Source organism: Citrus sinensis, chromosome 3 (genome assembly GCF_022201045.2).
Source record: "Citrus sinensis cultivar Valencia sweet orange chromosome 3, DVS_A1.0, whole genome shotgun sequence".
Taxonomy (NCBI): Eukaryota; Viridiplantae; Streptophyta; class Magnoliopsida; order Sapindales; family Rutaceae; genus Citrus; species Citrus sinensis.
Window position 1 is genome coordinate 39,729,994 of NC_068558.1, and position 15,668 is coordinate 39,745,661.

The following is a 15,668-nucleotide window of genomic DNA, read 5'->3' on the forward strand; positions in this document are numbered from 1 at the left end:
CTTCGGGCGCTTATTTTTGGGCGCGGCCGTGTCCGCGGCCTATTTTTGGCACATGGAGTCCCCTCGCAAAGTCTCGCCCCATTCCGAGTACGGCAGACGAACTTCGCCAGCACCCTCCACCCCACGAAGGCTATAGCCCACCCGTTTTTTTGGCCTTTTTCCGCTGGGGGGTTTTGGTGCCCCGACCTTCGGGCACTTATTTTTGGGTGCGGCTGTGGCCGCGGCTTATTTTTGGCACAAGGAGGCCCCTCGCAAAGTCTCGCTTCATTCCGAGTTTGCCGGACGAACTTCGCCAGCCCCCCGCACCAAGGCTATAGCCCACCCATTTTTTTGGCCTTTTTCCGCTGGGGGGTTTTGGCGCCCCGACCTTCGGGCACTTATTTTTTGGCGCGTCTGTGGCCACGACTTATTTTTGGCACACGAAGGCCCCTCGCAAAGTCTCGCTTCATTCCGAGTCCACCGGACGAACTTCGCCAGCCCCCCCCCCCCACCAAGGCCATAGCCCACCCGTTTTTTTGGCCTTTTTCCACTGGCGGGATTTGGCACCCCGACATTCCGGCGCTTATTTTTGGTCATGGCTGTGCCCGCGGCTTATTTTTGGCCTACGGAGGACCCTCGCAAAGTCTCGCCCCATTCCGAGTCCGGAGGATGAACTTGGCCAGTCCCCCCACCCATTTTTTTGGCCTTTTTCCGCTGGGGGCTTTTGGCTCCCCAACCTTCAGGCCCTTATTTCTGGGCGCCACTGTGCCCACGGCTTATTTTTGATTCACTGAGGGCCCTCATAAAGTATCGCCCCATTCCGAGTCTGGCGGACGAACTTCGCCAGCCCCCCCACCACGGCTATAGCCCACCCGTTTTTTTGGCCTTTTTCCGCTGGGGGTTTTGGCTCCCCGACATTCGGTCCCTTATTTTTGGGCGCCACTGTTCCTGTGGCTTATTTTTGACACACAGAGGCCCCTCGTAAAGTATCGCCCCATTCCGAGTCCTGCGGACGAACTTCGCCAGCGCCCCCACCAAGGCTATAGCCCACCCGTTTTTTTGGCCTTTTTCCGCTGGGGACTTTTGGCGCCCCAACCTTTGTGCGCTTATTTTTGGCCGCGGCTGTGCCTGCGGCCTATTTTTGGAACACGGAGGCCCCTCGCAAAGTCTCGCCCCATTCCGACTCCGGCGGACAAACTTCGCCATCTCTCCCACCAAGGCTATAGCCCACCCGTTATTTTTCCTTTTTCCGCTGGGGGGTTTTTGCGCCCCGACCTTTGGTCTCTTATTTTTGGGCATGGCTGTACCCACGGCTTACTTTTGGCACACGGAGGCCCCTCGCAAAGTCTCGCCCCATTCCGAGTCCGGCGGACGAACTTCACCGGCCCCCCCCCCCCGCCAAGGCTATAGCCCACCCGTTTTTTTGGTCTTTTTCCGCTGGGGGCTTTTGGCGCCCCAACCTTCGGGCCCTTATTTTTGGGCGCCGCTGTGCCCGCGGCTTATTTTTGACACACTGAGGCCCCTCGTAAAGTATCACCCCATTCCGAGTCCGGCGGACTAACTTCGTCAGCGCCCCCACCAAGGCTATATAGCCCACCCGTTTTTTTGGCCTTTTTCCGTTTGGGGGTTTTGGCTCCCCGACATTCGGACCCTTATTTTTGGGCGCCGCTGTGCCCGCGGCTTATTTTTGACATACAGAGGCCCCTTGTAAAGTATCGCCCCATTCCGAGTCCCGCTGACGAACTTCGCCAGCCCCCCCACCAAGGCTATAGCCCACCCATTTGTTTGGCCTTTTTCCGCTGGGGGCTTTTGGCGCCCCAACCTTCGGGCGCTTATTTTTGGCCGCGGCTTATTTTTGGAACACGGAGACCCCTCGTAAAGTCTCGCCCCATTCCGAGTCCGGCGGACAAACTTCGCCATCCCCCCCCACCAAGGCTATACCCCACCCGTTTTTTTTCCATTTTCCGCAAGGGGGTCTTCGCGCCCCGACCTTTGGTCGCTTTGTTTTGGGCGTGGCTGCACCCGCGGCTTATTTTTGACAGACAGAGGCCCCTCGCAAAGTCTCGCCCCATTCCGAGTCCGGCGAACAAACTTTGCCAGCCCCCCCCCCACCAAGGCTATAGCCCACCCGTATTCTTGGCCTTTCTCCGCTGGGGGCTTTTGGCGCCCCGACCTTCAGGTGCTTGTTTTTGGGCGCGGCTGTGCCAGCGACATATTTTTGACAGACAGAGGCCCCACGCAATGTCTCGCTACATTCCGAGTCCGGCGAACGAACTTTGCCCGCCCCCCCCCCCCACCAAGGCTATAGCCCACCCGTATTCATGGCCTTTTGCCGCTGGGGGCTTTTGGCGCCCCGACCTTCGGGTCCTTATTTTTGGACGTTGCTCCATCCGTGACTCCCCGTGGGAACTCGGAGGCCCCTCGCAAAGTCTCGCCCCATTCCGAGTCTGGCGGACGAACTTCGCCAGCTCCCCCCACCAAGGATATAGCCCACCCATTTTTTTGGCCTTTTTCCGCTGGGGGGTTTTGGCGCCCCGACCTTCGGGCGCTTATTTTTGGGCGCGGCTATATTTTTGACAGACGGAGGCCCCTCGCAAAGTCTCGCTACATTCCGAGTCCGGCGAACGAACTTTGCCAGCACCCCCCCCACCAAGGCTATAGCCCACCCGTATTCTTGGCCTTTTGCCGCTGGGGGCTTTTGGCGCCCCGACCTTCGGGTGCTTATTTTTGGGCGCGGCTCCGTCCGTGACTCCCCTTAGGAGCACGGAGGCCCCTCGCAAAGTCTCGCCCCATTACGAGTCCGGCGAACGAACTTTGCCAGCCCCCCCCCCCCACCAAGGCTATAGCCCACCCGTATTCATGGTCTTTTGCTGCTGCGGGCTTTTGTCGCCCCGACCTTCGGATGCTTATTTTTGGGCGTTTCTCCGTCCGCGACTCCCCGTGGGAACTCGGAGGCCCCTCGCAAAGTCTCGCCCCATTCCGAGTCTGGCGGACGAACTTCGCCAGCCCCCACCCCCACCAAGGATATAGCCCACCCATTTTTTGGCCATTTTCCGCTAGGGGGTTTTGGCTCCCCGACTTTCGGGTGCTTATTTTTGGGCGCGGCTGTGACAGCGGCATATTTTTGACAGACGGAGGCCCCTCGCAAAGTCTCGCCCCATTCCGAGTCCGGCGAACAAACTTTGCCAGCCCCCCTCCCACCAAGGCTATAGCCCACCCGTATTCTTGTCCTTTCTCCGCTGGGGGCTTTTGGCGCCCCGACAGTGCTTATTTTTGGGCGCGGCTCCATCTGCGACTCCCCGTGGGATCACGGAGGCCCCTCGTAAAGTATCGTCCCATTCCGAGTCCGGCGAACGAACTTTGCCAACCCCCTCCACCAAGGCTATAGCCCACCCGTATTCATGGCCTTTTGCCGCTGGGGACTTTTGGCGCCCCGACCATCGGGTGCTTATTTTTGGGCCTTGCTCCGTCTACGACTCCCCGTGGGAACTCGGAGTCCCCTCGCAAAGTCTCAACCCATTCCGAGTCTGGCGGACGAACTTCGGCAGCCCCCCCCACCAAGGGTATAGCCCACCCATTTTTTTGGCCTTTTTCCGCTGGGGGGTTTTGGCGCCCCGACCTTCGGGCGCTTATTTTTGTGCGCGGCTATTCCCACGGCTTATTTTTGGCACACGGAGGCTCCTTGCAAAGTCTCGGCCCATTCCGAGTCCGGCAGACGAACTTCGCCAGCCCCCCTCCCCACCAGGGCTATAGCCCACCCGTTTTTTTGGCCTTTTTCCGCTGGGGGGTTTTGACACCCTGACCGTCGGGTGCTTATTTTTGGGTACGGCTGTGCTCGCGGCTTATTTTTGGCACACGGAGGCCCCTCGCAAAGTCTCGCCCCATTCCAAGCCCGGCAGACGAACTTCGCCAGCCCTCCCACCAAGGCTACAGCCCACCAGTTTTTTTGGCATTTTTCCGCTGGGGGCTTTCGGCACCCCAACCTTTGGGCACTTATTTTTGGGCGCGACTCCCTGGGGGCACACGGAGGCCCCTCGCAGAGCCTCACCCCATTCCGAGTCCGGCGGACAAACTTTGCCCAAAAATACGCGCCCCCCACCCAAGGCTATAGCCCACCCATTTTTTTGGCCTTTTTCCGCTGGGGGCTTTTGGCGCCCCAAACCTCGGGTGCTTATTTTTGGACGCGGCTGTGCCCGCGACTCCCCGCGCGCACACGGAGGCACCTCGCAATGTCTCGGCCCATTCCGAGTCCGGCGGACAAACTTCGCCAGCCCCCTCCCACCAAGGCTATAGCCCACCCTTTTTTTATTCTTTTTCCGCTGGGGGATTTTGGCGCCCGATCTTTGGGTACGGCTGTGCCTGTGGCTTATTTTTGGCACACGGAGGCCCCTCGCAAAGTCTCGCCCCATACAGAGTCCGGTGGACGAACTTCGCCATCTCCCCCCACTAAGGCTATAGCCCACCCATTTTTTTGGCCTTTTTCCGCTGGGGGGTTTTGGCGCCCCGACCTTCGGGTGCTTATTTTTGGCGCGGCTGTGCCCGCGGCTTAGTTTTGGCACATGGAGGCCCCTCGCAAAGTCTCGCCCCATTCCGAGTCTGGCGGACGAACCTCGCCAGCTTTTCCCACTAAGGCTATAGCCCACCCGTTTTTTTGGCCTTTTTCCGCTGGGGGGTTTTGGCGCCCCGACCTTCGGGCACTTATTTTTTATGCGGCTATGCCCGCAGTTTATTTTTGGCACATGGAGTCCCCTCACAAAGTCTCGCCCCATTCCGAGTCCGGCGGACGAACTTTGCCAGCCCCCCGGACCCAAAAGGCTATAGCGCACCCGTTTTTTTGGCCTTTTTCCGCTGGGGGATTTTGGCACCCCGTCCTTCGGGCAGTTATTTTTGGGCGTGGCTGTGCCTGCTATTTATTTTTGGCACACGGAGGCCGCTCGCAAAGTCTCGCCCCATTCCGAGTCTGGCGAACGAACTTCGCCAGCCCCCCCCACCAAGGATATAGCCCACACGTTTTTTTGGCCTTTTTTCGCTGGGGGGTTTTGGCGCCCCGACCTTCGGGCACTTATTTTTGTGCGCGGCTATTCCCACGGCTTATTTTTGGCACACAGAGGCCCCTCGCAAAGTCTCGCCCCATTCCAAGTCCGGCGGACGAACTTCGCCCGCGCCCCCCACCAATGCTATAGCCCACCTGTTTTTTTGGTCTTTTTCCGCTGGGGGATTTGGGCGCCCCGACCTTCGGGTGCTTATTTTTGGCCGTGGCTGTGCCCGCGACTACCCACGGGCACACGGAGGTCCCTCGCAATGTCTGGCCCCATTCCGAGTCCGGCGGAAGAACTTCGCCCGCACCCCCCGCCAAGGCTATAGCCCACCCGTTTTTTTGGACTTTTTCCGCTGGGGCTTTTTGCGCCCCGACCTTCGGGTTCATGTTTTTGGGTGCAGCTGTGCCCGTGACTCCCCGCGGGCACACGGAGGCCTGTCGCAAAGTCTCGTCCCATTCGCAGTCCGGCGGACAATGTTGCCCAAAAATACGCGCCCCCCACCCATGCCTATAGACCACCCGTTTTATTGGCCTTTTTCCGCTGGGGGCTTTCGGTGCCCTGAAATTCGGGCGCTTATTTATTGCCGCGGCTGTGCCCGCGACTCCCCGTGGGCACACGGAGGTCCCGCGAAAATTCTCGCCCCATTCCGAGTTCGGCAGACGAACTTCTCCCGCACCCCCCACCAAGGCTATAGCCCACCCGTTTTTTTGGTCTTTTTCCGCTAGGGGCTTTTGGCGCCCCTACCTTCGGGCGCTTATTTTTGGGCACGACTGTGCCCGTTTCTCCCCGTGGGTACACGGAGGCACCTCGCAATGTCTCGCCCCATTCCGAGTCCGACGGACGAACTTCGCCCGCGCCACCCACCAAGGCTATAGCCTACCCGTTTTTTCGGCCTTTTTTCCGCTGGGGGCTCTTGGCGCCCCGACCGTCGGGCACCTATTTTTGGGCGCGGCTGTGACCACGACTCCCCGCGGGCACACGGAGGCCCCTCGCAAAGTCTCGCGCCATTCCGGGTCCGGCGGACGAACTTTGCCTAAAAATACGCGCCCCCCACCAAGGCTATAGCCTACCCGTTGTTCTGGCCATTTTCCGCTGGGGGCTTTTGGCGCCCCGACCTTAGGGTGCTTATTTTTGGGTGAGGCTATAACTGCGACTCCCCGCGGGCACACGGAGGACCCTTCAAAGTCTCGCCCCATTCCGAGTCCGGCGGACGAACTTTGCTCAAAAATACGTAACCCCCACCCAAGGCCATAGCCCACCTGTTTTTTTGGCCTTTGTCCGCTGGGGGCTTTTGGAGCCCCGACCTGCGGGCGCTTATTTTTGGGAACGGCTGTGGCCGCGACTCCTCGCGGGCACACGGAGGCCCCTCACAAAGTCTGGCCCCATTCCGAGTCCGGCGGATGAACTTCGCCCGCGCCCCCCACCAAGGCTATAGCCCACCCGTTTTTTTGGCCTTTTTCCGCTGGGGGTTTTTGCGCCCCGACCTTCGGGTTCTTATTTTTGGGGGTAGCTGTGCCCGTGACTCCCTGCGGGCACACGGAGGCCCGTCGCAAAGACTCGTCCCATTCCCAGCCCGGCGGACAATGTTGCCCAAAAATACGCGCGCCCCACCCATGCCTATAGCCCACCCGTTTTTTTGGCCTTTTTCCGCTGGGGGTTTTTGCGCCCCGACCTTCGGGTTCTTATTTTTTGGCGCAGCTGTGCCCGTGACTCCCCGCAGGCACACGAAGGCCCGTCGCAAAGTCTCGTCCCATTCCCAGTCCGACGGACAATGTTGCCCAAAAATAGGCTGTGGGCACAGCCGCGCCCAAAAATAAGCGCCCGAAGGTTGGGGCGGCAAAACCCCCCAGCGGAAAAAGGCAAAAAAAACGGGTGGGCTATAGCCTTGGTGGGGGGGGCGGGCGAAGTTCGTCCGCCGGGCTCGGAATGGGGCGAGACTTTGCGAGGGGCCTCCGTGTGCCAAAAATAGGCCGCGGGCACAGCCGCGCCCAAAAATAAGCCCCCGAAGGTCGGGGTGCCAAAACCCCCCAGCGGAAAAAGGCCAAAAAAACGGGTGGGCTATAGCCTTGGTTTGGGGGGGGGGGGCTGGCGAAGTTCGTCCACCGAACTCGGAATGGGACAAGACTTTGCGAGGGGCCTCAGTGTGCCAAAATAGGCCGCGGGCACAGCCGCGCGCAACAATAAGCGCCCAAAGGTCGGGGCGACAAAAACCCCCAGCGGAAAAAGGCAGAAAAACCGGTGGGCTTGATGGTTGTCGAAGCCAACAAAAATAAATTCCTACTCTAAATAAATTATGTATAGTGATTGAGCAGGGTCGTGTCCACAGAGATCGGTAATTATTTAAATCCTTTTAAAACGTAAAACGTAAAATGAGGGAATTGTTGACAATAATAAAAATCAAATTAAAATAACAAGAATGCAAATTAAAGTTGTAATTCAAATTAGAGAAAGCTCTGGTTGAAGGAATTAACTCAGCTTGATTCGACTACTAATCATTGATTCAAATATAGATTATTATTACTCATGAATAGACCGGTTATAGCTATTGAGACCCTCTAATAGTCAATCTCTCCTTAACTAGTCGATAATCAAGGTACGACCGTTGGTTATTTCCCTAATCAATAGACAACCCTAGATACGATCATAGGATTTAATCAATTGATAGCCTGAAAAATCATAGAGACCCAAATCCTAATCAACACATATGATGATTCATTTAAATTAGATTGTTTATTCTCACAACACAACTCTCTGCTATGTTATTTGTCACAAACATTAAATTCTTCATACGATGAATCCTTTAATTAACAATAGATTAAGTTGATAATTAAATAGTGGCCAATTACCTAATTAACAAACATAATCATGAAAATAATTCAGAGAATAAACAAATACCCAAAAAGCAATAAAACAATTAAAGTATAAAATAGATCTCACAGTAGTGATGAATCAAAGCTTCATTATCCTTCAACCAGAAAAATAGGTTTAGTTCTTCATAGAAAGAAGAGAAAAGTTTAGATCTAGGGTTCCTTTGTTTTTCTCCAATCCCCCTTTTTCACAATAGATTCCTCTCTTAAATACTCTCTCTCTCTTCTCCTTTAGAATTCTATTTAAAATAAAATACTAATATCTGAAATATTAAATTACAAAAATAACCAAAAATACAAAACACGTTAAACTAAAAACTGCAGGTCCGCAGTTGACAGCACGCGCCCACGCCTTATCAACAAAGTTCTTCTGACGCTCATAATTTCTCCAAGAGAACAATCATCCTTAAACATCATCTTGTAGCTCAATTTTAGCACCAATTAATAGAATTGCACCTATAAAAGTAAAACACAAGTAAATCACTATTATCAAGTGCAAAACATCGACATTAAGGGAAGTAAACAATACAAAACTAGTGTATAAATTGCACTTTAACAAGGCTATAGCCTTGGTGGGGGGGCTGGTGAAGTTCGTCCGCTGGACTCGGAATGGGGCGAGACTTCGCGAGGGGCCTCCGTGTGCCAAAAATAGGCCGCGGGCACAGCCGTGCCCAAAAATAAGCGCCCGAAGGTCGGGGAACCAAAACCCCCTAGCGGAAAAAGGCCAAAAAAATGGGTGGGCTATAGCCTTGGTGAGGGGGGGGGGGGCTGGCCAAGTTCGTCCGCCGGACTCGGAATGGGGCGAGACTTTGCGAGGGGCCACCATGTGCCAAAAATAGCCGCGGGCACAGCCGGGTAAAAAATTGACCCAAATCCCTGACTAATTGATCAAATTATCCAAAATCTAAATTCCCATAACTCAGCTATTCAAGTCATCAAGTTGCTACCTCATGAGTGACTGTCAGGCTCTGCCACACCCGCATACTCATACTGTTTTTGAATTAGTTATTAGCTTATACTTTTGTCAAATTTTTTGATAAAATAATTAATAATTCTCTAATGCATTATTATCACAGGCAATATCAATTTAGATAAGATAATATATGAGTTTTCTTTTTTGAAGAATCGCAGAATAAAACTTTGTCAATAGTGTTTTTATGTATTTACATTGCATTTTTACTGTTTTTTTTTTGTTTTTTTTTTCTTGTTTGGTGTATTTTAATAAATTCATTTGTATAGAATAAAGTTTTTGAGAAGTAAATTGAATTTTAAAAAAATCTAGCCCACCCCAAAAAATAGTGCTAGCTTCGCCACTACCAGGAATAGTGAAAATTGATTTGTAAATTTTAAGATTTGTAAATTGGTATTTACTTTGAATCCAATTCAACTGAGTCACTTTAATCACAGTAAATTCAATTCAAATTAAACAATATTTTGTGAAAAAAAAATTCATAAAAATCAATGCAATCAAGAAAAAAAAGAAAATATATTAAAACATTAATTTTGCTTCCTAAATTAATCATTGAAAGGAAAAATTTTCTCTTTTAGGTAAGTTCAACATTATAATTTAACAACAATATTGACTACTATTTTAAAACTCTTTATTTATTGCTCCAAATTGCAATTTTTTTTCATGAGTCATAAAAATTAAATTTATTTAACAATATACTTATATAGTTAGATACGTAATTTATAGCTTAATTGATGTTGCCTTATTTAATGATAGTTTATTTTATTGTATACTAATAGTGTAATAAATTTGTAATAATTGATTATACATCATATTTTACATCGATTACTCCACAAATTATATAATATCTATTTATAAGCGAGTATTACTCAAATTAATATAGTATACTTTAAAATTTTAATTATTATGCTTAAATCATATAATCATATATGCAATTAAGTGTAAATTATGAAAAGGTCTCTTCCCAAGATTTGGAAAAATGGTCATGTAAATCCCCAAGTTCTCACTAAAAGACACTAAGATCCTTTTGTACCATAATACCTTTTGACTTTCTTAACAAAAAAGATTGACTCTAATGTTTTATAATAAGTATAAATTAAATATGTTAAAATAAATGTAACAATATATACATTTTAAAATAATTTCAGTATTGTACAATCTTATATTATATGAAACTAAATTTTTTTAATAAACAAAAATATAATATTAAAATAATATTTAAAAGTTTAAATTATTTTCAACTTTGTATAAAATAATTTTAATATTATTAATACATGAGATATATTTTATTAATTATAAAATCTATTTAATCAAAAGTTTTATTTAAAATTTTAATAACAAATACAAATATACTATTAAAATCAATATCATATTTACACTTTAAAAATTATGTTATATATTAAAAAATATTTTAGACAAATTAAATTATTTATATTTATTAAAAATTTTAAAGTCAGTTTTTTGAATTAAAGTCAAAAGGAAATTTTGGTATCCCTTAATAAAAACATAGGTTCTATATCATCATGTTAACCAAATGTTATTTAAATTTTATGGCTAACCACACATGGAGGTTCCTTCTGATCCTAGTCTTCCACGTTTTTTCTTGAAGCACATGATTTGGTGACTTTAACACGCAATGAAAAAAACATGTGCATCATTGACTTGGTAAAGCATTTAAAGAACTAAAAATGGTTAAAGCAGCTACGAAAATTGCTATGAAAAAGAAAAAAAAAAGGCTAATAATGCTTCTCCGTTAAGTCCAACAACAAACCAATCAAGTCCGGTAACATCGATATCTACGGAACATGATTCCCAACTGTTAGTCTGTTGCCAGAGATATGAATTTCTTTCTCACTCATTTTCATAAATTCTTCAACTCGTTTCTCTCCAATGAGTTGAGTAAATTGAAGAAAAGTACAAAGTCAATTGAAAAATGATGGATAAAAATGGAAAAAGCAGTAACATCGATATCTACGGAACATGATTCCCAACTGTTAGTCTGTTGCCAGAGATATGAATTTCTTTCTCACTCATTTTCATAAATTCTTCAACTCGTTTCTCTCCAATGAGTTGAGTAAATTGAAGAAAAGTACAAAGTCAATTGAAAAATGATGGATAAAAATGGAAAAAGCAGTAACATGTATAACTTGGTAAGGGAGAGAGAGGAAGAAGATGAGACAGTTAATGATAAGATTTGACGACGAGGGAGAGAAGGGAAGAAGATGAAAATTACTTTAATTATGCTTTCGAAAAGGCGTTAAAATATTGTTTCTTATTTTATTTTATGGTTCGTTTTGAAGATTAGCGGAAACGTGTATAACCTGTTTCGGGTTTTATTACAGTCAGCCAGGCTTTGTTTTGTATGTTTTACAATTTGCATCTAAGATGTGACCCACCGAACAAGTTCTACACGTAAATTTTGAAAACAAAAATGAAAACGAGGGCTGCAAGACATTGCCGAACAGGCCCTTAATTGTCCAATTGCATGTACTTAAATATTTTGCAGATATTATTCCTATAGGAAAATAATTTTATAAAAATTATTGGACAACTGTATTTTATATTTTTTTTTAGGGATTAGAATCCTCTCATAATCTGATATGTTCCTAAGTTAAATTTACTCAATTTACTGGTGGTTAATAAATTAAAAAATAAAAGTAGTTAAAACATAATCATATACTAGCACTAAGGGATATGCGGTATAAATCTTTAAAAGATCGTGAGAATTCAGATCAAGGAAATAGGATCCTCTTTTAATTTAATTTATCTTGAGTTTTTAATTTTATTTCTCTTGAGTTTTTAAAGATTTTATACCACATGTCCAAGGTAATTAAGATAAATGAGTGATGTTTGTTGTCATAGTTACATATAAAACTAATGTTACCGCACAAAACTATCATACTAGGAAAACTTTCGTTGGATTTGTACTTTTTAAAATTCTTGCTGACAGATTAAGTTCTTTGCTTCCTAACATTATCTCGTCTCAACAGACGGTTTTCATCAAGGACAGGCATTCATGAGCGTATCAGCTCTATTTCTGAATGAATTAATCTGCTCAATCGCAAGAGTCATGGAGGGAATGTTACCTTGAAGATTGACATTAAAAATGCTTTTGACATTCTTGATTGGAACTTTTTAATTCATGTCTTCGTTCTCTCTATTATTTTTTAATTCATGTTTTGTTTGATATTAAGATACTGTAGTTTAAAAATGTTATAATTGTTATAAAAAAAATTATAAATATCAAATAAAAATTGATAGTATATAACATATAATTTTTAAATAATAATTTAAACAAAAAATAATAAAAAATATTATATATTTTTCATCATAAAATATAAGATAAAATATACAGCTCGTAAGCTACAAAGGGCTAACCACGATAACAACCAATCAAGGCCTTCATATGGTTAAAATTTTTTATAGAGAGTGTTTTTCGAAGATGGTACAAAATTTTATGCAGTAACATTGCTGCTAAAAAAATGAGTATCAAATGGATAATCTTCTCTTAAAGGGAGCAATGATTATGTCCATGTTAAAAACTATGTCATAGACCACGTAAGCTGCTACTTAATTATTCTTTTTTTCCCCCTTTGTGTGTGTATGTGTGTGTGTGTTCTTGTAGTGTTTGTGAATGGGAAGTTCTGCAAGGACCCCAAGCTTGCGACAGCTGAAGATTTCTTCTTGTCAGGGCTAAACAAGCCTGGAAACACAACAAATCGACTTGGTGTTAATGAAACAGAAGCAAATGTTGAGCAAATTCCAGGACTCAACACCCTTGGCGTATCAGCATTCCGTATTGACTATGCGCCGAATGGGCAAAGCCCGCCTCACATTCATCCCCGTGCCAGTGAAATCCTGCTGGTCCTGGAAGGAACTCTTTATGCTGGTTTTGTGACATCAGACAACCTAAATAACACACTCATCACAAAAGTTCTGCATGAGGGAGATGTTTTCGTGTTTCCAATTGGTTTGATTCATTTCCACGTCAACATTGGAAACACAAGTGCAGTTGCCTATTCTGGTCTAAACAGCCAGTTCCCCGGTGAAATTACCATAGCCGACACGATCTTTGGAGCCCATCCTCGAATCAAACCCGATTTTCTTGCCAAGGCATTCCAGTTGGACCCAAATGTAGTGAAAGATCTTGAGAATAAGTTCGGTAATGGCAATTAGGAGAAGGAATTAATGAGCTTTAATATAAATGGCCTCTTCACCAGTGGCTTTGTTGTTCTAACTCCATATTATCATATCGGAATGTACTAAAAGAGGTTTCTTATAAACCTTTCTCCAAGCTGATTGTAGCCATATAATAAACATTATTTACTGTTGTTTTTATTTATCAGCTAAGCCTTTCCCATGCCTCTCCTTATACATATATTTTGTCCGTACACACAGACACACACACACACACACATATTCTAATTAATCTCTTCATTACTTTTTGTTATGCAAAATCTGATGTGAAACAGATTATATTAAGCCCCAAGATCAATTGGTAGATGACCAATTGATGTCGCTTGATAAGAGTAGACACACATAATGTTGAATATATGCATACATGAAGCAAACAATTGCATGTGGTTATCATTCAACTTTTTGACTTTTGGCATAATTTGTTGACCAACCAATGCTGTTTCCCATTGCTACTTTGAGCAGCCAAAATCTTGGTGTTATTACAATTGCAGATGCAGTATTCGGATCTGGTCCACCAATTGATCCTTATGCTCTCCCCAGGGCATTCCAACTTGAAAGCTCCCCAAACGTAGTGAAAGCTCTCCAAACGTAGTGAAAGCTCTTCAAGCAAAGTTCGGGGCTAACTAGTTGCCTAGATACATAGTTTAGCGCGCGTGTGAGTATGTTCTAATAAAGGATTTTAAAGTGTAGGAAAGTTCGAGAAAACTCTTAAACCATTCGGTTTAAGGTTATAATTTCATAATGCTCTTAAACTGTGGAGTTTAATATCTTTCTCTGACTTTTCCACATTTTAAAAATCTAGACCCGACTACTACATACATACATACATACATACATATATATAAAAGCAAATGTTATAATGATGAACTTGTATCCGCGTATATGAAAATAATGCATGTCGTAGTTCTTACGTAACTCGCATGGAATTTGTGAAATGTTTCGATGGAGGATTTTCTTTTTTTTTAATTAACCAGATAAATATAGCATAGAAATCTAAAATGATAAATAAACAAGCGAAAATACTATCAAATACAAAGAGAGCTAGCGACTTTAATATCCTCACTTTCATTAGCTTTCTTCCAGATTATTAATAAAGTGGAACTATTTGAACTTATTAAAGTATTGTCTTCGCCATTTAATTATGAATTGAAAAAATCGAACTTCGTTCGAAATTATATAGCAAACATTGGATTATAATGCTTTTGGGTTAGGAAAGGCAATTTAAATGGATTTTGAAGGTGATCAGTTTACATATGATCAAGGATTTACTTCTGACCCAATTTTCCTTGAAAGTTTTTAAGCTTTGTTAATTAAAACGGTTGGCATTTAGAGATTACTTTGGTCAACTTTATTTGTTCAATGAATTTTTTTAAATAAAAATAGTTACAAATATAGAAGCGAAAACATTTGCAAATTAAAATCATCTACTTCCAATTCATTAAGATTGATAGAATAAATAATAATTTTGAGTTATACAAAGATAAACTATTTGTACAATTATATAAAGGTTGAGTATAAACAGTTGGTCCATTTACAGTTGACAAACAATAATTGATTATTCTACAATAATCATGGTTTAATAAATTGACTGATGGGTGATAAATCTGAGTGAATAATATACTTCAGCAAGTCCAAATTATAATAAAATGGTCGAGTGTGTAAGTTTTCTTACGCATAATATTATAACATAGGATGTGGGTGTTTAATTCAAGTAAAATTACTGTTTATATTTGTGTGAGATGCAATTTATTTCATACGTATTATGAATTTAGATGTTTAATATATAAATCCACAGATTTCCCAACAAATTTTAAAATTATGACCAATAATAACAATAACAATAATGATAACCCTAAATTACGAGAGTCCAATAGCCGAAGGGTGAAAAGAACTCCCATTGACGAGTGAAATATAGTATAGACTAAATTTATTTTGTTTAAAATTATAATGAATTTTTTTTTTTAATTAAAGAAGGGCTCACGAAGAGCTAGTGCAACACTAAACGAGAGTGTGCAATTCCATAAGCATCATTACAAAGTAAACCAAAAATAGCAGGGGGAGGAGAAAGAAGAACATGCAAGTCTATAGGTGTAGTTAGGCTATAGGAAGTAAGGAAGTCCGCAGCACTATTTGCCTCTCAGTACACATGCTCCATGTGGACGATCCAGTCGCGTGCTAATAATTTCTGAATAGCTTTGACAAGAATTGTATTTTCGTTGGCTGAAGGATGAGCCCTTTCCAAAAGATGCACTATGCTCTTATTATCCACTCCCGCTTGAAGCCGTCTATAGCCATGATCCCAAGCCACTCTCAAGCCATGCAAAAGACCCCAAAGCTCAGCCGAGAGAACTGAACACATTCCAAGGTTAACAGTGAAGCCCATGAGCCAATTTCCATTGAAATCCCGAATCCATCCACCAGCCCCAGCATGTCCAGACCCCTTCCTGGCACCATCCGTATTTAAACTGACACACGGCCAAATGGGAGCTTTCCACCTTATCAAAGTCTCCACTCGCTGTTGTTTCCCAAGCAAAGGTTGGTGAATACAGCGTAATATCTCATGTGTTCGAACCTTTATGACTGTGGCAATAAAGCCACTCTCCCACGAGCCATGAT

At 44.8% G+C, this 15,668-nt stretch overlaps 4 protein-coding genes across 4 annotated transcripts in view; 3 read left to right on the top strand and 1 right to left on the bottom strand.

Moving 5' to 3' along the window:
* Positions 1-15,668, top strand: part of LOC102613752 (probable UDP-N-acetylglucosamine--peptide N-acetylglucosaminyltransferase SEC) — an 87,052-nt gene that overhangs the window by 41,536 nt on the left and 29,848 nt on the right. The window lies entirely within an intron of this gene.
* The window catches only part of LOC102614057 (pentatricopeptide repeat-containing protein At5g18390, mitochondrial), a 54,105-nt gene that overhangs the window by 30,816 nt on the left and 7,621 nt on the right, over positions 1-15,668 (top strand). The gene's annotated exons all lie outside the window — the stretch shown is intronic.
* On the top strand, positions 12,424-13,197 carry LOC102614636 (germin-like protein subfamily 1 member 14). Its single transcript, XM_052436300.1, has one exon. The coding sequence runs from the start codon at positions 12,459-12,461 to the stop codon at positions 13,029-13,031; it is 573 nt and encodes a 190-aa protein (XP_052292260.1). The 5' UTR covers positions 12,424-12,458; the 3' UTR covers positions 13,032-13,197.
* LOC102617577 (germin-like protein 12-2) overlaps positions 12,536-15,668 on the bottom strand; it is a 54,546-nt gene continuing 51,413 nt past the window's right edge. Inside the window, exon 3 of the transcript XR_008052799.1 lies at positions 12,536-12,684. The gene's annotated coding sequence lies outside the window, so the exon portion shown is untranslated. The remainder of the gene's footprint in view (positions 12,685-15,668) is intronic.

Excerpts from the sequence above, each read along its gene's own strand:
- LOC102614636 (XM_052436300.1), top strand. The coding sequence starts at position 12,459 with ATGTGTGTGTGTGTTCTTGTAGTGTTTGTGAATGGGAAGTTCTGCAAG.